Genomic DNA, 24,865 nt, shown 5'->3' on the forward strand with positions numbered 1-24,865 from the left:
CCACATTAAATTGCATCTGCCATGAATTTGCCCACTCACCTAACCTATCCAAGTCACCCTGCATCCTCTTAGCATCCTCCTCACAGCTAACACTGCCGCCCAGCTTCGTGTCATCCGCAAACTTGGAGATGCTGCATTTAATTCCCTCATCTAAGTCTACAATATATATTGTAAACAACTGGGGTCCCAGCACTGAGCCTTGCAGTACCCCACTAGTCACTGCCTGCCATTCTGAAAAGGTCCTGTTTATTCCCACTCTTTGCTTCCTGTCTGCCAACCAATTCTCTATCCACATCAATACCATACCCCCAATACCGTGTGCTTTAAGTTTGCACACTAATCTCCTGTGTGCGACCTTGTCAAAAGCCTTTTGAAAATCCAAATATACCACATCCACTGGTTCTCCTCTATCCACTCTACTAGTTACATCCTCAAAAAATTCTATGAGATTCGTCAGACATGATTTTCCTTTCACAAATCCATGCTGACTTTGTCCGATGATTTCACCGCTTTCCAAATGTGCTGTTATCACATCTTTGATAACTGACTCTAGCAGTTTCCCCACCACCGATGTTAGGCTAACTGGTCTATAATTCCCCGGTTTCTCTCTCCCTCCTTTTTTAAAAAGTGGGGTTACATTAGCCACCCTCCAATCCTCAGGAACTAATCCAGAATCCAAGGAGTTTTGAAAAATTATCACTAATAAATCCCCTATTTTTTGGGCTACTTCCTTAAGCACTCTGGGATGCAGACCATCTGGCCCTAGGGATTTATCTGCCTTTAATCCCTTCAATTTACCTAACACCACTTCCCTACTAACATGTATTTCCCTCAGTTCCTCCATCTCACTAGACCTTCAGTCCTCTACTATTTCTGGAAGATTATTTATGTCCTCCTTAGTGAAGACAGAACCAAAGTAATTATTCAATTGGTCTGCCATGTCCTTGTTCCCCATGATCAATTCGCCTGTTTCTGACTGTAAGGGACCTACATTTGTCTTAACCAATCTTTTTCTTTTCACATATCTATAAAAGCTTTTACAGTCAGTTTTTATGTTCCCTGCCAGCTTCTCTCATAATCTTTTTTCCCATTTCCTAATTAAGGCCTTTGTCCTCTGCTGGACTCTGAATTTCTCCCAGTCTTCAGGTGTGCCACTTTTTCTGGCTAATTTGTATGTTTCTTCTTTAGAATTGATACTATCCCTAATTTCCCTTGTCAGCCACGGGTGCACTACTTTCCCTGGTTTATTCTTTTGCCAAACTGGGATGAACAATTGTTGTAGTTCATCCATGCGATCTTTAAATGCTTGCCCATTGCATATCCACCGTCAACCCTTTAAGTATCATTTGCCAGTCTATCTTAGCTAATTCACGTCTCAGACCTTCAAAGTTACCCTTCTTTAAGTTCAGAACCTTTGTTACTGTATTAGTTATAAAACTCTCCATCTTAATGAAGAACTCCACCATATTATGGTCACTCTTACCCAAGGGGCCTCGCACGACATGATTGCTAACTAACCCTTCCTCATTGCTCAATACCCAGTCTAGAATGGCCTGCTCTCTAGTTGGTTCCTCGACATGTTGTTTCAGAAAACCATCCCGCATACACTCCAAGAAATCCTCTTCCTCAGCCCCCTTACCAATTTGGTTCACCTAATCTATATGTAGATTGAAGTCACCCATTATAACTGCTGTTCCTTTATTGCACACATTTCTAGTTTCCTGCTTAATGCCATCTCCAACCTCTCTACTACTGTTAGGTGGCCTGTACACAACTCCCACCAGCGTTTTCTGCCCCTTAGTGTTATGCAGCTCTATCCATATCGATTCCACATCCTCCCGGCTAATGTCCTTCCTTTCTATTGCGTTAATCTCCTCTCTACCGGCATTGTCACTTCCAGCAATTTATTCACGTACCCCTACCTTCCTCGGTATTGTACCCCTTTTTCAGTTCTGTACATTAGTTAGTTTTCCTACCAACATGCATTTTGCTTTGTGAAATTACATCTGCCATGTATCCATCCACCACACCACTCTGACAAGGTTCGCTTCAGGACTATTACAGCTATTCCTTGATCTACAAAAGGTTTGGTCTTCTGGAAAGCACTTTGTTAAGCAAACTTTCAAAGGAGCTGGACAGAATGCATTATGAATATTTTGGGTGTTTTATTCTCATATAAAGAGACTTATAGGTTCCACCAAAGTGCCTCTTATCAAAAGCATAATGAGCACCCATTTGTCACTGATGTGGTTCCTCAACTTCTACTAACCCCTATCCAACATTGTCCAACTGGGTGGGTTTATACTGTCTTCTTCAAGTTCACTGTCCAGTCAACCTCCAGCAATGGCTTTTATCCTTTGTCTACACTGTTGCTTCTGGTGTTCATCGGGAGTAATCCTTGGCTTTATCTCCTTCTCTATTCAGTGTCCATTTTCCTATTCATGACACTAGCTTACCTTACCATCATCTCTTACAACTCTTCTAATAACTTACAATTCTCAATTATCTTGTCGGGCAACCGGTAACAAATAGGCAGAAAGAATCTTCAACCAAATTGGGAAGACAAAATTTGGGTGGCTAACACAGATTATATTTCCTAGCCACACATTCCATTTCTTTCTCTGTCAAACCTTTGAGGCTGAGGACAGCTTTCAACTCTGCTACCACATTTTGTACAGGGTTAATCAGGCAATGCCATGTTTGCCCTATTGCTGAGGTGCCCAATTTGCATCTTGGTCCATTCCTGAATAAAAAAAATCTATCTACGCCACAGCTGAATGAATTTTAAATGGAAATCACAGGATACTGAGAATATTTTGCATCTTTGTATTTGGAGAATGGAAGAGATCTCATTAACTCATTCTAGGCTTGATACAAAACAAACAGTCCACTTTCAATTCATAAAATGCTCCATTGGAGTCAATAATACAGAAATAATGGAAAAGGATGATTTGTAAAATATCCTATATGGGTTCTTCATAACAAATGTTGCTGTAATGTATGCACTTTTTATCAGAACTCAGTAGAGATTTATTTAATAGGCAAACAGTAATACAGGGCATGCATTATAAATTCTCTTAACTACAACAGTTAAAACTCAAAGGAACACATTAGTGCAGTAATCCCCTATGAACACATTAATTTTAATCAGCACCTCAGCATTTAATCCTGTTTATATAACAGGCACCAAACCAGCTGTTGGGTATGGTTCATTTTTACTTGCAGCCAATCTGGAATAAACTTTTGATGTTTTTTTAATTGACATGCAGCACGGGACAGGCACTTCTGGCTGTTTGCGCCATACTGCCCAGCGATCCCCCAATTTAATCCCAGCCTAATCATGGGACAATTTACAATGACAAACTGACATAGCAAACGGTACATTTTTGGACTGCAGGAGGAAATCAGAGCACCCGGAGGAAACGTACATGGTCACGGGGTGAACATACAAACTCCTTCCAGACAGTGGTGGTAATTGAACCCGGGTCACAGGTACTGTAAAGCGTTGTACCAGGCCACCTCATTATTTCTGAATTAGCATTTTATTGCTAAATTAGAAGACAGCTCCCCCCTTACATCACAATGTCTTACCTACAACCTTGTACTTCCTCCTCCCCCTCCCCCTACCTTCCTGCTCTGACCTCATCTTTCGTTCCAGTCCTGATGAAGGGTCTCAGCATGGGACATTGACTGTTCACTCTTTCCAAAAGATGCTGCCTGGCCTGCTGAGTTCCTCCCGCATCTTTTGTGTGTTACTTGGATTTCCAGCATCAGCAGATTTTCTTGTGCTTGTTAGTCTTACTTCAAATTGATTACATTCACTAAGTATCAAGTTGTATCCTTAATTAAAACCATGAATATCTACTCACTCTTTTAGTCTGTGTTGAAATCTACTTGTTTTGAAATAGCAGTTAATGGTACACTAACACTCTGAAAGTCAGCAGTATTGACTTGGGGTGGGGGGGCGTGAATTATTACATTTCCCATTACTGGTTAATAATCATTAACATTTACTTGTGGAGAGAGGCCAGCATTTATCTAGTGTTGCAACTGAGAGGCATTTCCTTTGATTCAATACTGCACATGCAACTCTAACATCAATTTTGTACTCCAGACTCCAAAATGGTTCTTGAACATGCATCTTTACCGGTCAGAGCTGAGAGTGGCTCCACTCATTCATAGTAGGCACCAATGGCATATTAGTCAAGGTTTGCCGAAGTTGAAGTCCCGATACCTGTGAGTCTGGGCTGGGGAATGGAGTTGGTGTGTGTGGGAGGGAGGAAAAGGGCTTGTTTTGCTACAGTTGATTTTCTGTGTGGTTGCTGTTGTTGTTGCTGTTGCTTGTCTTCTGTTGACTATTGTGGGCATCGGAATGTATGATGACATTTGCGGGCTGCCCCCAGCACATTCTCAGGTAGTATTGTTCGTTAGTGCAAATGACACATTTCACTGTCTGTTTCAATGTACATATGGCAAATAAATGAATCTGAGCCAGAAATTATTGACAACTCACTCAAATTTTTCTATGCAAATTGTAACTACAGTGATATATGTATAACCTAGTGGAGACTCTTCAAAACTATGCCTATCTAATTATCCCTTCAGCGGACATTGGTGTAGAAGAATGTTACTTTTCAATCACAGGAGGAGCTGTGCCAAGACTCAAATTGATATTGCAGACAGATGTACAATTTAGTGGTTATACAGAAACAGGGCCAAATTCGTGAAAAGAAAATGAAGAAATGAGAAATAAATAACACATATAGCTTCATTATAGAACTCGAAACAACATACAGAAATATGGATGATATACTGATCCAAAATTACCCATGAAACCAACAGCAGAGGTTGTAGGACTGACCAAACAATTATGTGCACCAATTGCCACCTTCTGCCTACAACAGCAAGTAGGAAAGTCTGCCAACAACTTAATTAGATAACTTTGGTAAGATTTCCAAACACTTTATCAATGTCAGAAATAACACAGGGCTGAGAAAATGTTCCATTGAACAAAAGCTAATGAAGGAAATGGCTGGGAAATACCTGCAAATCCAGCTGGATGATAGAAAAAAAAAATACAACATTATTTTACGGTCCATTCAACAGTGACTGCTCGATCCAAAAAGGGTCCAGCACAATTCCACCATGATCAGCTGAAATAAGAAAGGTAAATGGCATCCACCAGCACTGGGAGGTATAATGAGAGGACACCAGTCCCATAAAAGTTAATGCACATTGCTGCCTGGTCAACCATGTCACAGCAAAATGGCAAGAAACATTAAAAAAATGAAATATCCAAAGGTTAATATCAGTTTGCAAAAAAGTCCCTGAAGTTAATTTAAGAAGGAATTACATATTTTCAGTATCATTGCTTGTGCATTAGGGTTGTGGAACGCTTATCTTCTACAATGTCAAGACTGCAGTAATCAGACGTAGATAGCTTCAGAGCTCTAATCAGCACAGGAGTGTGGAAATTGCCTTTAAACCCAAATTCACAAACCTTCAGTTGAGACTGGGGCATTACGTCCACAAAATGCCTTTGAATTCACTACTTATGGAGCCACTAATGCAGAGGATCGCAAGAGGGTTATAGACCTGCCAGCTCCATTGGGGCACAGACATCCCCGCCATCGAGGACATTTTTCAGAGACGGTGCTTCAAGAAGGGGGCATTCCTCATGAAGGACTCTCACCACCTGGGACATGCTCGCTTCTCATTACTACCATCAGGGCAGGGCTGGAGCTTGAAAACACACACTCAATGATTTAGGAACAGATTCTTCCCCTCTATCAACAGATGTCTGAATGATCCACGGACACTATCTCATTATTCTTTTTCTTGCATTACTTAGCTATGTTTCAACCAACAGGACAACATCCTTGTCATATTGGAGGCTTGCGTGCCTCAGTGACCTGGACAGCTGTGTTGGCTGGAGTCAGGGCTTTCTGCTTTGGCTCTTGTTATGGTCACCCATGCCAAAGAGGACAGACTAAGAGTGCTCCTCCAGTTTCAGGGTTCAGCTCAGGGCTAACAACCCTGACTAGTAAAACAAAATTGTTACAGAAACAGCAATGAAGAATCCTTCTTTATCCGATTGCGATAGTATTCCTAAGACTCCATCCCGGACTTCCATGACTGACAGTAGTGAAAACCGAGCTACTGACACGATAAAGGAAGCCCTGAACACTCCCAGAGATGGAGGTCCTTCATTGCTGCCCTGAACGCCAGTGGTGTAACAGGCGGTGAGTCAAATATTTATTTCTGTAATTTACAGATTTTTATACCTTTGCACTTACTGTTGTCACAAAACAACACATTTCACCACATATGTCAGTGATCAATCTGACTCTGATTCTAAGGCACGATCCATTAGGAAAATAAATTATTTTAAAATCCATCAAGAACATGACAGAATTTGAAATTCTAATGTAAAATGGTATCCCCTTTGCTCTCTACTGTAATGATACAGAGTATTTATTGCTTTTAATTCATATGTATGTTTAAGGATATATTTCAGAAGCATTTTTCAGTGTTACTTACAGATGAGAGAGTGATGTGAGACCACTGAATGCCCCATTAGGTATGGTGGAGATATCATTACCATGTAAAGTCCTATTGAAAAAAACATAAAACTACATCACTAGAAATAAGCAAAAAAAAAACGATATAACATTTTATAGGGAACTACAAACATTTAAAGAACTCAATCCATTAATGTAACAGGACTTTTTGAAAAATATCAATTGATCCAAGGAATGAGAGGGTTACTGTAAGAGGAACGTCTGGCAGCTCTTGGGCTGTATTCCCTGGAGTTCAGGAGAATGAGAGGGGATCTCACAGAAAGGCCTGAACAGATTAGATATGGCACAGTTATTTCCCACGGTAGGGGATTCTAGGACAAGAGGACAAAACTTCAGGATTGAAGGACGTCCTTTTAGAACTGAGATGAGGAGAAATTATTTTAGTCAGAGGTTGGTAAATCTGTGGAATCTGTTGCCACGAGTGGCTGTGGAGGCCAAGTCATTGGGTGTATCTAAGGCAGAGATAGATAGGTTCTTGATTAGCCAGGGCATCAAAGGGTATGGGGTGAAAGCAGGGGAGAGGGGATGACTGGATGAAGTGGAGCAGCCCATGACTGAATGGCAGAGCAGACTCGATGAGCCAAAATGGCCTACTTCTGCTCCTAAGTCTTATGGTCTTATCGTCTTATTGCAACTGCCAGAATCTCAGATGGATGTAAGCAAAAAGTGAGAGGCGAAGATGTTTTAGATTCATAGTCATAGAAAACTACAACACAGAAACAGGCCCTTTGATCCATCTAGTTTGTGACGAACTATTTATTTCCCTGGTCCTAACCACCTGCACCCAGTCCTTTGAATACCACCCATCCATGTAGCTATCGAAATTTCTCTTAAATGTGGAAATCACTTCTGCTGGCAGCTTGTTCCATTTTCTCAACACCTTCTGAGTGAAGAAGATCTCCTTCATGTTCCTCTTAAACATTTCAACTTTTACCCTTAACTCATGACCTCTAGCTCTAGTCTCACCCAAACTGTATGGAACAAGCCTGCTTGCATTTATTCTATCTATACACCTCATAATTTTGTATACCTTTATCAAATCTCCCCTCAATCTTCTACACTCTGGGAAATAAAGTCCTAACCTATTCAACTTTCCCTATAACTCATGTCCTCAAGTCTTGGCAACATCCTTGTAAATTTCCTCTGCACTCTTTCAATCTTATTGACACCTTTCCTTAAGTTAGGTTGACCAAAACTGCACACCATACTCTAAATTAGGACTCAAAAACGTCTTATACAATTTAAACATAATATCCCAACTCCTTTACTCAATACTTTGATTTATGAAGGCCAATGTACCAAAAGCTTCCTTTACGACCCTATCTTCCTGTCACACCGCTCTGAAGGAATTATGAATCTGTACTCCCAGATCCCCCTGTTCTATCTATCTCCTCATTTTCACTTACTGTATAAGTCCTGCCCTGGTTTGTTAGGGCAACACCTCACACTAGCCTGCATGAAATTCAATCTGCTATTTTTCAGCCCATTTTTCAAGCTGGTCAAACATAATGCATATGACTAATCCATTAGGTCATTCAGTTCCGACTGCCCATTCTACTATTAATCTTTATTCCCTTTATTTACTCACTTCAGTTCAGTATCTATTGATATCCTTCACACAACAAGAATCACCCAGGCTCCAGTTTTGAGGTCCAATTAACCAACGTTCATGACTTTGTCTATTTGACAGGTTAGGGATTCCAGGGTTCCATTTATACCATTGCTTCTTGCCTCCACACTTAGTTAATGGAGCTCAAATTTGAAAGTAGTCCCCCTTGTTAGATTTTTTCTGCCTAATAGTTTTCTTTTCTCTATGAACCCAATCAAATGACTTAATCATCTTAAACACTTTAATGAGATAGTGCCATGGGACTTTAGAGAATCAAATAATTTTCAGGAAGATATCAATGTGTCAAACAGCGTTTATGGGAGGAAAGGTCAACATTTAGAACTGAAACCCCACATCAGGGTCCTGACTCCATTCCTTCAGGATCAGAGGCAGACAATTTGGGATCTCTTTCCCTCACACATCTTCTCCTTCTCCAGTGATTGAAGAAGATGGTTCATTAGCACCTTCTCAACAACGATGCATAACAGTTGCTCACATTATGTGTGATACCCACATACTTTAAGTAAGGAAATAACAAGCAGTTACAATATGAATACTCACCTAATGTTCAAAGATCATCTGTCATGCCTGCATGTGCAGGCACCTCCAGTCTCCACCCAGCTAATAAGAGTCACGTGTAACTCATTTCCACCTCATCACCTGCAGCCTATTTAAACCTTGCTCTTAGCCACAGTCCTTTGTTCACCCATTGAACCAGCCAGCCTCAACCAGCTTTTCCTAGCCCTCTGTTACTTTTTTGTTTTGTGGCCCCGTGTGGCTTGTTATTTTGCAGTTTATTAGTAAAATATCATACACTGCTAAATAGTCTCGGCCGCTCTGCTTCTGGATAAAGCAATGGTAGCATAGCAGTTAGTGGGACGCTATAACAACTCAGGGTGTTTCGGAGTTCAGAGGTCAATTCCAGTGCTGTTCTGTAAGGAGTCTCTGTATGTCCTGCCCGTGGAATGTGTGGGATTTTCCTGGGTGCTCCAGTTTCCTCCCACTTAACTGGGTAGGTTAAGTACTCATTGTTAATTGTCCAGTGATTAGGTTAGGGGTTAACCGGTGTTAGGGTTCCTGGGGCGGTATGGCTTGAAGGGCCTGGCTAAATAAATAAATAAATAAATAAACCTCTTCTATATTTCTTGGCCTCATCTTGACCGTACCCCTTTACTTTTGCTGGTCAGACTGAAATTATCCTCAAGCACAATGAAGCAAGCCTCTCACAGGTAATGCTCACATTATGCCCACCTCATCTCAGAATGTAACAGGAAATTTTTTCACATACAAGTCACCCCATCTTACTAATTCCTGAGATGTGCATATGAACAAGCATTTGGGAGACTAGTAGGATCTATCTGCCAGCTGTTGCAGGGTGCAGTCCTCTACTCAGTTCATGGCCACATTTCTAATTTGCAAACTTTCTGGATTACAAATACTGTTGTTCTCAACCTTCTTGCAAGCTGAGGGGACTATATTGAATCTGCACCATCGAGCAATCCCTGCAGGATTTGCTATATGAGAAACATGTGTTGATCTCAGGATGATGTTACAGCTGTGCAGTTCATCATAAGGAGAACAGGGCTTCTCTGTTTTTATAGTTCGCAGACAGTAGTTTGGTGGTTCTGACACTTAGCAGACGATACAGAAGTTGTAGAGTTCAACTATAGCAGAATCTAATGCTTGCAAAAAGTTGATTTACTTGCTAAGATCCTTTGGAGAAAAGTTGTTAACAATTTCTATTTGACCTGGTCAAGATGGATGACCTTGAGGAAACACTTGACAATGCCACACAAAAAACAAAATTATAGCAATAAACAGAATGTCTTACAGTTGAAAAATAGCATGGAGAGCTCATGAAAGGGATGGGATGGGCGAGAAAAAAAGAAGGAGATGATTGAGGTAAGGGACTGAATACTAAGATGTGAATTTATTCCCCAATGGTATCTAAGACACAAAGCCTAGTTCCTTAATTCTCAATGACTCAAAACTTCTTTCAGTTGACACCTTGCTTTATACTCACAATAGTCGTAAGGATTTCAAACCATCAAAAGCGTGAAGTGGAATGCACCTCAGCCGGTTGTAGCTCAAGATCCTGAGAAGAAAAACATTAACAAGGATGATGATGGGTTGGTGGTGGAGCAGAGCACAGTGAGACAGGCAGAGGATAGTGTGGGGAAGGACAGGGTTTGGACATGGGAAGGAAGGAGAAAGAAAGAGAGACAGAGAGAGAGAGATATGATTAGAAAAGGAGGGATAAGGTGATGAGAAGATTCTAAAAATATTAAGCATTAAATATTTTATGCTGAAATGTCACTTTCCTTTACTCACTAATGATTGGTGTTGTTATTCAGGATCAAGAGTCTTTCTATAACCTTTTCAGTTAGGTCTGTTCCAACTACTATTGGCAGGTGAAAGACAATTGTGAAAAGTGTTGGCTGGCAGCTGAATTACTCCTGGTTTGCTGTCATACCAATGTGGATGAAAGCTCACTTTACAGTCAATCAAAAAAAACTTCAAATTTCTCAGTTAATCTAGGTTAGACTTGGAGTCTGAATCCAGAAATTAAAGAGACACAATGTTCTAGAAAAATAATTTTAGAACTTTTTTTTATTCTCACATATCATGGCAACCTACGCTGTTTTATGTGCTCATCAGAAAACAGAGAGTGGGAATAAAGGGATCATATTCTGGCTGGCCGCCAGTTACCGGTGGAGTTCCACAAGGGTCAGCGTTGGGACCACTGCTTTTTACGATGTATGTCAATGATTTGGACTATAGGATTAATATATTTGTGGCTAAGTTTGCCGATGATACAACGATAGGTGGAGGAGCGGGTATTGTTGAGGAAACAGAGATAGTTTAGGGGAATGGACAAAGAAGTGGCAAATGAAATACAATGTTGGAAAATGTATGGTCATGCACTTTGGTGGAAGAAATAAACTGACAGACTATTATTTAGATGGGGAGAGAATTCAAAATGCAGAGATGCAAAGGGACTTGGGAGCCCTTGTGCAGAATACCCTAAAGGTTAACCTCCAGGTTAAGTCGGTGGTGAAGAAGGCGAATACAATGTTGGTATTCATTTCTTGAGGTACATATTATAAGAGCAGGGATGTGATGTTGAGGCTCTATAAGGCAGTCATGAGACCACACATGGAGTATTGTGTGCAATTTTGGGCTCTTTGTTTTAGAAGGGATATACTGATGTTAGAGAGGGTTCAGAGAAAGTTCACGAGAATGATCCCAGGAGTGAAAGGGTTACCATATGAGAAATGTCTGGCAGCTCTTGGGCTGTATTCCCTAGAGTTCAGGAGAATGAGGGGGGATCTCATAGAAACATTCTGAATGTTAAAAGGCCTGAACAGATTAGATATGGCAAAGTTATTTCCCATGGTAGGGGAGTCTAGGACAAGAGGGCAGGACTTCAGGATTGAAGGATGTCCATTTAGAACAGAGATACGGAGAATTTACTTTAGTCAGAAGGTGGTAAATCTGTGGAATTTGTTGCCATGAGCGGTTGTGGAGGCCAAGTCATTAGGTGTATTTAAGGCAGAGATAGATAGGTTCTGGATTAGCCAGGGCATCAAGGGGTATGGGGTGAAAGCAGGGGAGTGGAGATGACTGGAAGAATTGGATCAGCCCATGATTGAATAGCGGAGCAGACTCAATGGGCCGAGTGGACTACTACTGCTCCTATATCTTATGGTCTTACATCCTTTAATCAGCAACAACTTAAGTATAGAAATCTGATAACAACCAGAGGAGCAGTATTTATACTGACAGTTACATTTTAATACTGTTTGTAACATGAACTATTGACATCAGAAGCAAAAACAATTGAATAATAATGGTCATTTGCATTTATAAAATTAACACTCAACTGCATTAGCAATAAAAACACGTATTCACAGCCCGGTTCCATAAATAAGATAATATACAAATTGGAGGTTATGTGATATTGAAAGGAAATGAATACTCACAGTGTTGAGAGGTGTGACATGTTGCTGAAGCTGAAATTACTGAGCACACTGATACTGTTGTTGCTCAAATCTCTGCAAAATGGACACAGGAGATGTAAGTTTCTATCCAAAGTAGTTTTCTGATAGCAAACCAATGACAAATTGCTGATCGCTTCCAGAGACAATGGTAACAATGACAGACCATCAAAGGACAAGGAGAGGTAAGCAGTCTTTAGTGCACTACTCCAGTCTAAGCTTTGCCAAAAATGATGGGAAAGTTACAGCATTAATCAGCCCATAAGTTTGGGTAAAGTGATACATCAGGAATGGAGAATTGTCACAGGTTACTGACGGATTTATATCAATCACCATTTATCTAGTACATAATTGCATTCAATAAACTGCACTTTACTTTTAAAGAAGGATTGATTCAGATTCAAAATTCAAAGTAAATTTATTATCAAAGTGAATATATGTCACCATATACAACCCTGAGATTTGTTTTCCTGCAGATGTTCTCAGGAAGTGCAAGATACATGACAGAGTCAATGAAAGACCGCACCCAACAGGGCAGGCAAACAACCAATCTATACGAGACAACAAACTGCGCAAATACAAAAAGAAAGTAAAAAAGAAGAAATAATAATAATAATAATAATAATAATAATTAAATAAGCAATAAATATTGAAAACATGAGCTGAGGAGTCCTTGGAAGTAAGTCCATAGGTTGTAGAAACAGTTCAGTGATGGACCAGGTGAAGCTATCCCCTCTGGTTCAAGCACCTGATGGCTGAGGGCTAATAGCTGTTTCTGAACCAGGTGGTGTGTGTCCTGAGGCTCCTGTACCTTCTTCCTGATGTCAGTGTCGAGAAGAGAGTATGACTTGGGTGGTGGGGGTCATGATGATGGATGCTTCCTTCTTGCGACGGCACGCCATGCAGATATGCTCAATGGTGGGGAGGGCTTTACATGTGATGGACTGGTCCCAACCCACTTCTTTTTGTAAGCATTTCCATTCAAGGGCACTTGTGTTTCCATACCAGTCAATATTCGCTTCACCACACGTCTATAGAAGTTTGTCAAAATTTTAGATGACATGCCGAATTTTTGCAGACTCCTGAAAAAGTAGAAGTCTGAGAAGATTGATGTTATCAAACATCCCACTGAGACTTAGGGTAATAGTACAGCTGTACATGCAGAACTCTTGGCCCAAGGTGATGTTAATATTTTTACAATATTAAAAGATACGTGTAAATATTTTTATAAAGAAAACTGTTGTGCTTTCTTTGTAATGGCATTTATGTGCTGGGCCTAGGACAGGTCCTCTGAAATGATCCTACCAAAGAATTTACAGTTGCTGACCCTCCCCACTCCTGATCCTCCGATGAGAACTGGCTCATGGACCTCTGATTTCCTCCTGGAGTCAGTGATCAGCTCCTTAGTCTTGCCGACGTTGAGTAAGAGATTGTTCAGATTCATTTATTTATCACACGTAGATCAAAGCGTACAGTGAAACACATCCTGTTAACAACCAGTACAACCGACAGATGTACTGGGGACAGCCCACAAGTGTCGTCACACGTTTGGCGCCAACATAACGCTCACAATGCTCAGCAGAACAAGAAAAACGAAACAGCAGCAAAACAAAGCACCTTTCCTCTTTCTCATCCAGCCAGCCAGCCACCCGCACACACACACAGAGTCCTTTAACTCCAGGTCTGGCCACCTCTGGGCCTCTAGCCTTCATTTGTCTCTCGGACTCACAGCCATCAGGTCTCTGACTTCCCCAGTGAACGTGCAGATCCAGAACTTTGGCTATGAAGCTTGGACTTCTGGATTTACTGTATGATCGACCTTTTGGCTTTCATTCTTGGTATCGTCCCCCGGACTTGCCTACAATGAGGCCCCAAACTCCATGCCTCGAACACCATACGTGCTAATAATAGGCCTGAAGTCCAGGCCTTGAACTCCATACTCGGTGATGATGGAGCCTGTAATCCAGGCCTTGAACTCTGGACTCACCAGGTCCCTTCTGTAACTTCCCCATAACATACCTAAATTAAGTGTAATTCATCCAATCTCCATTCCATCGCTTTTTGTTTTGTTTTTCCTCAATCATTGATTCTCAGGGGGTGGACGGTTAATCCTAACATTCATTAGTGTCTCAGATTCACATTTATTAGTATGCATTCACAGCAAATTATAGGACAGAAGGTGAGAAAGTGAAAATCTAACTAATACCACATGTTGGGAGACATCCTCCCCCAGCAAGGTTTAGGCCAATTTCTTTTCCAAATATACAGAACCTGAAACAATCCTGGATTCAATTCTCCAGTGGTGATTAGGTACAAGAAATCCTGATGATTAATATCCCTTACAAAATTCTAGATTCTGGTTGACATGTGAACTGCATTTACCTTGAAACACTGCTCATGTAAAATAGGAACTGTAAACCCTGAAATTCATTACTTTGTGTATAAAATTTCAATGCCTTGGTAATCAACAATATGTGCTACAAGCCTAGTAGCTTTGTATGGGGAAATACTCATCTGTTTCAACTAATTAAGGGCAATGGGGAATAGAGCTCAGTGGTAATGCAAGTGAAACCTTACTCTTCCATTACACAGTTAAATATTGCAACAATAAACATTAGGCTGCCGTACCAGAGTGACCAATTTATCCCCAGGGTGGAAGAATTCCTCTGTGTAGTGTTAACAAAATCATAAAACTGCCTCATTCTAAATGTGTTTATGATCCTGTTACAGGCAATACTTAGATAAAAATCTTCCACTGATCTCTGAGCTGGAGAATGTTTTTGATCTTAGCATGAATAATTAAAACAATGACTGGAAATAAAAAAAAGTGCTTAATCCCCATAATCCTGGATTAAAGTTTTAATTAACCAATCAAGGTGTTATGGAGAAGTCTGATCTAGACTGATTGATCCAGTCTGGATACTTTGCTTTGCTGGCTCTCTTTTGGCAGCTGATGCTGTTATTTTGATGCAGGGTGACTTTAAAAACATGCCCTTCAATGCAAAGGACATCACTTGGCAGCACCTAATTGAAATCTCTCTCCCTTGCTGGAGAAAGAGGGCCTGTCTGAGACACAAAAGTGCTGGTTTATGAACTCTGGTTCGATGGAGTCTTTGGTGTTTCTGCTCCTGCTCGCATGATGGGGGGATGGTGTCAGAGTGGTGGGGGGGCAGTCAGTTCTCCTGCTGGTGTAGTTGGGGGGAGAGCATTGATACTTTTACTGCTGTTTGTGCGAAGGGAGGGGGGAGGGGGCTTCAATGTTTCTATCGCTCTATGAGGTTTCTTTGTTTCGTGAATGTCTGTGAAGAGGACGAATTTCAGGTTGTATACTGCATGCATCCTCTGATATTAAGTGTACTGTGTTCCATCTGTGATAAGACTGCTGAACGGATCCTGACCCGGATCTGTGCCGTACCCTCCAAATATCAGGACCTGCATATCGTCTTTTTTGTACTACCTTACTTTCCATTTTACTGATTTTTCTATTTATGATTTATAATGTAATTTTTAATATTTGCTATCGATTTGTAATTCAGGGAGTGGAAAGCGCAGAATCAAATATCGCTATGAAGATTGTACGTTCTAGTATCAATTGTTTGGTGACAATAAAGTATAAAGTAAAGTAACTTGGAAACTTTGAGAAGGGCAGGTAGCAACTGTGGAAAGAGGAATACTTAATGTCTCAGGTCAATTAGTTAGTTAGAGCTTTATTTTCATTGCCAAAGACAACGAGATTCCAATGCTACTTCATTCGGTGCAAAACAGCATACTGGCAATTCAATCACTAAACACACAGTGGCTACACTTAAAATAATATCTGAATTATTTAGAATCCTATTTAGAAGGTCCAAGACCCATCATCAGAATTTCAAAAGAGGGAAAACAAGTTAGTTTTAGAATGATAGAACTTCTCTTTGGGAGTTCTTAAAGCTGGGTCAACTCAATGGAACAGGCAGCCGAGAAGATTTATCTTTCAGGTTGAGACCCTTGTACTGTGGAAAACAGCATGGACTCAAGGTACAAAATGGTCTGCCTCTGCATTCTAATAATCAGTCAGTAAGGCTCTTGCATTCACAAAGTGAATGAACCCAAGTCTCAGTGTATGAAATTAAAAACAGCTAATGCTGGAAACACTCAGTGGGTCAGGCAGCATCTGTGGAGAGAAAACAGAGTCTTGTTTGTACCAAAAATATTTTCTGTTTCTCTTTCCACAGATGGTGTTTGACCTGCTAAATGTTTCAAGCATTTTCTGTTTAATTCAGAGTCAGGGAAACTGTATTTAAAAAAAGAATTAACTTTGAACAACATGAAATTTTATAGCAGCGGTACGTAATTTTATATTCTATATACTACTGCACTTATAGTTCCCTCATTAGTCAAAGGAGCCATCGTTTCTGACCCAGGAGCAATGTTGTACTCAGTATCCAAGTTCACCACTAACTGGGAAAAGAGTTCTAAATCAAGAACCATTTTGTGAATGCACGTAGCATTTTCAATAATACACAGATCTTTCAGATGGAGATTCAAATTGACATCCAAATAATTTCTGAAGACCACCCAAGAGAATCATGTTTTATGTTAAATACATATAATCAGACACTGATATTTTTAGTCACGTCTTTGAAGCTTGAGTTTATTAACAATGTAGTTTTGATTCAGTAAACCAATAATGGTTCTTTATTTAAAATTCATGCAACATTACGAGTAATTTTATGTCCTTGCTTGAAATCATTTTTAGCATCCAACAACCCTGAAGACTCATTGGCAGTCTGGGTCTGAATGAAAGCAAAAATCCATTACTGAATTTTAAAACATTTACTAATCTATAAATAAAGTTAAACTTGAATTATGAAAATATTACAAATTTCTTCCCCCCCACCTTCTTCTGACTGCTAATTTGCAAGTTACATTTTCAAAATGTACTCCATCAAGTTTATAAGCAGCTTAGTCGAAAAGTTAGTGGCTGTAAAGGTTGCTTCTGGTTTTTAACAAACAATAAATCAAAGATTCAACCCCAGGAGAGAACCAATAAACTAGCAGGTCCAAATGTCAGCTCGGGCTGTTATTTTGGAAATTTATGAAGCTCAGTTTCACAAAAAAAATTCAAATTTCCCCAGGATTCCTCCTTGGATATGCTATGTTCTAAGTACTAAGATTGCCATGAGAAGGAGAAGGGTAGGGTATAGGTTGGGAGGGATTTGGAGAGAGATATGTTGTTCACAGAAAATATCAAGGTTTTGACTTTTCAACCAAGGACAATAGTGTACTTTCGGTGGTCAGAGAGGCAAGTGGCCCGCAAAACCATCACAGCAGTGTCAAGTGCAGTCCCAATTTCCATTCCTATCCTAATGGTAGCATTCGTAACATGTTCTGGATGAGGAGAGAAGACAGGTCTTCACTCAAGCTTCCGAGAGATCTCATGTAATATTCCAAGTGTGGTTATATGGAAAGAGGGCAGAGAAATATTTTTCAATTTTTAAAAAAAAAATTCTTTAGCCATCCTTGTACTGTACTTGGGAAATCCCTGCAGCCTGAACACCCACTGAACCTTCAATCAACGCTACTGATCCACGAACAGTATTCATGTATCCTTTGAGCCTTGCTGAACATGGTAGAGACCTCCAAGCTCTCACTCTGTCATCTAGAAACAGATCTGACAAGGTATGTACTGACTAAGCCAGCCTTTCCTGAGCCTCTGCTTACAAACAAATGGTGTTCATTACATTTTAATTCAATGTTACTGACTTCAGATAGTTACTTGGAAATGAAGAATAAACCATAAAGTTTAGCTTTACTTATTACATGTACATTGAAACATTGAAGCATGTAGTGAAATGCATTATTTGGGTTAGTAAGGACTGTGATGGGGACAGCTTCCGGCACCAAAGTAGCATGCCCACAGCTTACTAACCCTAACCCTAACCATACGTCTTTGGAATATGGGAGGAAATGCATGCGGTCACAGGGAAAGTGCAGGCAGTGCCAGGAATTGACCCTCGATCGGCAATTGCTGGCACTGTTAAGTGATTACATTAACCCTTATGCTGCCCTGTTGCCCACTCAACAACACAAGGTTGTTGGGTCATTGAAACATGCAAATCTGGATGCTCTGGAATGACCTCTGTGCTTCTAACCATAGATGGCCATCCGTCAACTCTAGGACAGGATGCATATCTACTTTGTAGAAGACCGCCCAATTTAATTGAAAAGACTTTGTGCTTTTGATAGCCGGCTTGAAGTGAGAAAAGTTGGCTTCCCAGATAAAAAGAAGTGGAGCCAACCAGTTGGAATTTGCACTTGACAGGTTGACAAGTCAGGGGCTTTGTTAAGGGCTAGATAGAAAGATCCCACAGGACAAATGTTATCAAAAGTGATCATATTGTGGCTCAGTGACTTTGTAAAGCTTCCCCCATAAATCTGAAAGAGATTATCAAGACAAACTGGATACTGACCCAAAGAAACAAATATTATGACAGCAGCACACACAAAATGCTGGAGGAACTCAGCAGGTCAAGCAGCATCAATGGAGATATTATGAGGGTTGGTCAAAGAGGTAGATTGCACAAAGAATCTTTCGGAATGGAAACAAGGTGGGTGGGGCAAGGATTTAAGACACATTAGGTACCTGAAGGGAAGGGCTAAGTAAAAATATTAGGACTGCCTAAGGACAGGAGAATTCCTGGATTAGGGACGTGGGAAGAATATTTTATCCCAAAGTTATTTCAGAATATGCTACAGTAATAATCTTCAAGGGAATTAAGCAAATAAATAGACATTATCCAGAATCAAGATGCCATATACTCATGACCCATATATAATGATGAATTTAGTATTTTTCTTGCGACAGTTCCATATATTCATATTTCTGTATAACATAGATGCAAGCTATTCAGTCTATCAAATCCATGTCAGCTTTCACAGTAATGTCGTTGTTACTCATTTACTTTCCTTTAATCTATATTCTCATACATGCCCATCAATACACTTGTCATTCTTCCACCTAAAAGTGCCACGTACAATTGCCAATTAACATACCAGTGGATTATCAAGGAAAGCAGCCTCCCCTCACACGAACTCTGTCACTTCATGAAAACCGATTTTGGGAAGAGGGAGGAAATTAGAGCATCTAGGAAGCCAGCATGGGCATTGGGCTAAGATGTAGACTCTATACAGTCAGCAGCACGGCGGCATCCGTTAGTCTCGCGAGACCGTGGATCTGCGCCTGGGAAGTCTTGACCCATGACCCTAAACCAGGGTCATGGGAGCAGTGACGCTGTAGCATTACCTGCTATGCCACTGTACCATCCCCTGGCGTGTCTGGATGCAGCATTTTTCCTCTATCAACTTCCAGGCAAGTTGCAGCATTTGAAGAAAGGCTGCCTGACCCTCGACTGGATTTGAAACCAGGAACCAAAAAATGTTAACCCATGGTGGCGGCGTTGCCATTTTTGAAGTCAACTTCAGTATCCCTTCTAGACAAGATTCTTTTTATTACAACACAACACCTGATCCTCACCACGGAACTGCTGAGCTCTACCTCACTGCATCACACAGATGGTATTGGTCATGTACCAGGATGCACATTCTATATGAGGAGGAACATCCATAGAACCATAGAAAAACTACAGTACAGAAACAGGCCTTTTGGTCCTTCTTGGCTGTGCCGAACCATTTTCTGCCTAGCCCACTGACCTGCACACGGACCATATCCCTCCATACACCTCCCATCCATGTATCTATCCAATTTATTCTTAAATGTTAAAAAAGAACCCGCATTTACCACCTCATCTGGCAGCTCATTCCATACTCCCACCACTCTCTGTGTGAAGAAGCCCCCCCTAATGTTCCCTTTAAACTTTCCCCCCCTCACCCTTAACCCATGTCCTCTGGTTTTTTTTCTCCCCTTGCCTCAGTGGAAAAAGCCTGCTTGCATTCACTCTATCTATACCCATCATAATTTTATATACCTCTATCAAATCTCCCCTCATTCTTCTACGCTCTAGGGAATAAAGTCCTAACCTATTCAACCTTTCTCTGTAACTGAGTTTCTCAAGTCCCGGCAACATCCTTGTAAACCTTCTCTGCACTCTTTCAATCTTATTTATATCCTTCCTGTAATTTGGTGACCAAAACTGAACACAATACTCCAGATTCGGCCTCACCAATGCCTTATACAACCTCATCATAACATTCCAGCTCTTATACTCAATACTTTGATTAATAAAGGCCAATGTACCAAAAGCTCTCTTTACAACCCTACCTACCTGTGATGTCACTTTTAGGGAATTTTGTATCTGTAGTCCCAGATCCCTCTGTTCTACTGCACTCCTCAGTGCCTTACCATTAACCCTGTAATCCAACTGACCTTATACCAGAATTACTGGAGCTATGCATTAATCTGCCCAATGAAGAACATTTATTATTTAAGGATTCATCAGTTGACAGAATGTTACCAGAATATGAATGAAGATTTGAAGTGTTACTTACAAGAGAGATAACTGCTTGAAATTAGACAGCTCACTAGGGAATGTAGTCAGTTGATTCCCCTCCAAGTATCTGTAAAACAGCACAGTAAACAATGGTGGCAACTGCCAATGAAATAAACTCTCCTTAACAGAATGCAAGAACTATCTCCTAAAGGCAAGGGATACAATGATCTTGTAACAAAACTACTGAACAATTAAACAGAGATAAGGAGAGACACAGAGCGACAGACGCAATGAGAGATGGAGAGCAACACACACAAAATGCTGGAGGAACTCAACAGGCCAGGCAACTATGGCAAAAAGTACAGTCGACGTTTCGGACCAAAACCCTTCAGTAGGACAGGGTAAAAAAAAATGAGGAGTAGATTAAAAAGATGGGGGGAGAGGAGGGAGAAACACAAGGTGATAGGTGAAACCAAGAGGGGGACGGGTGAAAGAAAGTGCTGGGATGTTGATTGGTGAAAGATATACAGGGCTGGGGAAGGGGGAATTTAATAGGAGAGGACAGAAGCTGATGGGTAGACAAGGGGGGAGGAGCACCAGAGGGAGGCGATGGGCAAGCAGGGAGACAAAGTGAGACAGGGAAAAGGGGATGGGGAAGTGGGGGGGGGGGAATTACCGGAAGTTTGGGAAATCGATGTTCATGTCATCAGGTTGGAGGCTACCCAAATGGAATTTAAGTTGTTGGTCCTCCAACCTGAGTGTGGCCTCATCGTGACAGTAAAGGAATAGGAATGGGAAGTGGAGTTAAAATGGGAGGCCACTGGGAAGTCCAGCTTTTTCTGGCGAACAGAGTTTAAATGCTCGGCAAAGTGATCTCCCAATCTACATCGAGTCTCACCGATATACAGGAGGCCACACCAGGAGCACCGGACACAGTATGTGACCCCAACAGACTCACAGGTGAAGTGTTGCCTCACCTGGAAGGACCGTTTGGGGCCCTGAATGGTAGAGAGGGAGGAGGTGTAGGGGCAGGTGTAGCACTTGTTCCACTTGCAAGGATAAGTGCCAGGAGGGAGATCAGTGGGGAAGGACGAATGGACTCGGAAGTCAGGTAGGGAGCAATCCCTGTGGAAAGCAGAAAGTGGGTGGGAGGGAAAGATGTGTTTGTTAATGGGATCCCATTAGAGATGGCAGAAGTTATGGAGAATTATGTGTTGGATGGTGAGGCTGGTGGGGTGGTAGGTGAGGACAAGAGGAACCCTATCCCTGGTAGGGTGGCGGGAGAATGGGGTGAGGGCAGACATGCGTGAAATGGAAGAGATGCAGTTGAGGGCAGTGTTGATGAAGGAGTATTAGATGTATTTGTGGGAAAATAGGTAACTACTTGAAAGATCAAAGAATTTAAGTTTGAATAGAAGAGGAGTTGGGGCTAGCACTAATCAGCTACGATAATGGCAGGTTAGGCTTCAGGGGCCAAATGGCCGACTCCTACTTTCTGGTGCTGTGAGGAGTATTGTGTCTTTCCATTGTGGAAAATTCATTTGGTGGTCTTTATGCTCCTCTCTTTAACTGGAGTTTAGGAAAATAAAGCTGTGAGATAGTGTCAAAAGAAAGTATTTAGTGTAATATCACCAAGTAGTTTTTAGTCAGAAGATCTGAGTCTTTTGGAAATTACGCTGAACCAATTTAAACACTTCCCGTGCTTCCCGTTCATTGCAAAAAAATCCATTATCTGGAATCTCATTTATTCTTCTGAGAAAGCTGCAATTTTTCAATTTATAACTTGCTTGGTTCTCTGGAATTTCAGGTTTCCAAGTGGTGTGATAACATTCCTGGTGCCGTAGTCATTGGATAGAAGACCAGGACTTTGCTTTCATCTTTCCACAGTTTCTCCACATTGAACTCTCGGAGACGTTGAAAGCATGGTATGGTAAATAATCATAGAACTGTCATGACATAAAGGGTGACCATTGACCCAATGAATCCATGCTGGTTCTCTACAATCTTCCAGTTAGTCACTTACCTGAGCTATTTTTCCTTAAGGCTTTTCCAAATCCCTTCAAAATACTTTATTAATTCCGAGTCCACCAACTTCTGGTTCATTGCCATTCTCTGTATAAAACTGTCTTTTTCTTACAGCCACTCCTATCTTTTACCCTTTGACTTAAACCTGAGTCTACTGATTGTTGAACCATCCACTAACAGGAATAACTTTCCGCTATTTACTCAGTCTATATCAATCATGATCTTGTACACCTTAAACAAATCTCCTCCCAACTTTCTACCAAGGAGAAACGTTCCTAACTCTAGTACTGAAATCCCTCATCCTTGAAAATATGAAATAAATTCCTTCTGCACCATTTCCATAATCTTTATATTTGTTCTAACATGTGATGACCAGAACTAGATGCAATTCTCAAGCCATGGCTTATGGAGTTACGGGATCATAGACACATACGACATGGAAACAAGTCCTTCAGTCCACTGAGCAGACCAACCATCAATCACCCATTCACAGTAATGTTAATCCCAATTTTCATTTTCCCAACCTCATCAGCTCACCCAAGATTCTACCACTCTCCTACACATAAGGGACAGTTTTCAGTGGCCATTTAAACTATCAACCTGCACATGATTGGGATATGGAAACTGGAGCACTGGGAGTAAACTCATACGGAGAACATGCAAATTCTGTGCAAGCAGCGCATGAGTCAGGATTTAAGTTCGGCCTTTGGCCCAATGCCACCCTTTTTAATGCCGGATTTTAATGTAACCTCCATAAAAAAAAACTTCACCTTTTTGTACTTAATGCTTTGAATAATAATGAATTGCAGGATCTCATGCACATTACTAAGCACTTGCAGCATTTCCCACTATTTTCAGTGATGTATGCATGCATGTGCAAGTGTGGGCACGTGGCCAAGGACTGGCGACCTGAAGGTCATGAGTTCGAGCCCCAGCCGAGGGAACGTGTTGTGTCCTTGAGCAAGGCACTTAATCACACAATGCTCTGCAACAACACTGATGCCAAGCTGTATGGGTCCTAATGCCCTTCCCTTGGACAACATTGGTGTCGTGGAGAGGGGAGACTTGCAGCATGGAGCATGGGCAATTGCCGGTCTTCCATACAACCTTGCCCAGGCCTGTGCCCTGGAGAGTGAAGACTTTCCAGGTGCAGATCCATGGTCTCGCAAGACTAACGGATGCCTTTACTATGCATGCGTGTACCTGACATACCCCCTTTAGAACTATGGCTTCAAGCAGACCAATATAGCCTTGGTTCTGACAGTGTGTCACTCGACAATGTATTAAACTGAACCAGACATTTGTCAGCTCATTCTCCCAATCTACCTATGCTCTCTTGCACCTAATCACAGTCTTCTTCACCACGTTAAGTCCACCATTCAAGTCAATAAATAAAGACATGCCTCTTTTTCCATGACAGTTCCTTTTCCAAGATCACATATAGAGTATAAGAGATTGAAAATAAAAACAGAGACGAAGGTGGCGAGGGAGTTTTGCTCAAGGCTTGTACTCACATCTCAGTTGCATCCTTGGGAATACCTTTGGGGAAGGTGCGGAAGCCTCTGTTACTGCACTGCACCACGGTGTCAACGCAATTACAGAGCTCTGGACATCGAAGACCTGGCAGGCAGCTGCTCTCATTGTTGTCTGCTATAAGAACAAAATGCAATAGCTGTTGGACTGACCTTTTTACCACCTGAGAGAGCAATGTGATTATCTGAGGTGGTAGTGGGCTACCGTTCCATAACTACGTTGCCAATGGGAACGTATGCTCAACTCACATGGTTAGCTTTGCTATTACACAGGCCACTGTAGCAATGCATGTACAAATTAATATTACTGTAGAAATGCTTTGTAAATTGGGATCTTAATTGTGGAACCTATTACTCCATATATATTGTATAGCGCATTCACATTTAATTCTCATCAAGCAGATTTATCTTGACTGACATTATTCTGTTCCATCCTGAAGAAGGGCCTTGACCTGAAATGACGACTGTTTACACTTTTTTTTACAGTGTTGAGCTCCTCCAGCATCTTGTGTGTGTGCCTTTGGATTCCCAGCATCTGCAGACTTCCTTGTGTTTGTTACTTTGTCATTGCCTCCTTTACAATGGTTAGAAGTAGAATTTGATGCAAAGATTAAAAGGGCAAGAACTCAGATTTGGTTGCACCCATTTCTTAGGTATCTGTGTCTGGTTTTGAGCTCAAAAATGGACACAA

General features: G+C 41.2%; 1 protein-coding gene across 2 annotated transcripts in view; it reads right to left on the reverse strand.

Moving 5' to 3' along the window:
* The window catches only part of LOC140200362 (slit homolog 3 protein-like), a 669,401-nt gene that overhangs the window by 61,658 nt on the left and 582,878 nt on the right, over nucleotides 1-24,865 (reverse strand). For both annotated transcript variants that reach the window (XM_072263584.1, XM_072263583.1), the window contains 5 exons: nucleotides 24,157-24,292; nucleotides 20,676-20,744; nucleotides 12,174-12,245; nucleotides 10,214-10,285; nucleotides 6,541-6,612 (listed from right to left, as the gene is read on the reverse strand). In XM_072263584.1, the coding sequence (XP_072119685.1) occupies nucleotides 6,541-6,612; nucleotides 10,214-10,285; nucleotides 12,174-12,245; nucleotides 20,676-20,744; nucleotides 24,157-24,292 (421 nt within the window). The remainder of the gene's footprint in view (nucleotides 1-6,540; nucleotides 6,613-10,213; nucleotides 10,286-12,173; nucleotides 12,246-20,675; nucleotides 20,745-24,156; nucleotides 24,293-24,865) is intronic.

Source organism: Mobula birostris, chromosome 7 (assembly GCF_030028105.1).
Source record: "Mobula birostris isolate sMobBir1 chromosome 7, sMobBir1.hap1, whole genome shotgun sequence".
NCBI classification, from domain to species: domain Eukaryota; kingdom Metazoa; phylum Chordata; class Chondrichthyes; order Myliobatiformes; family Myliobatidae; genus Mobula; species Mobula birostris.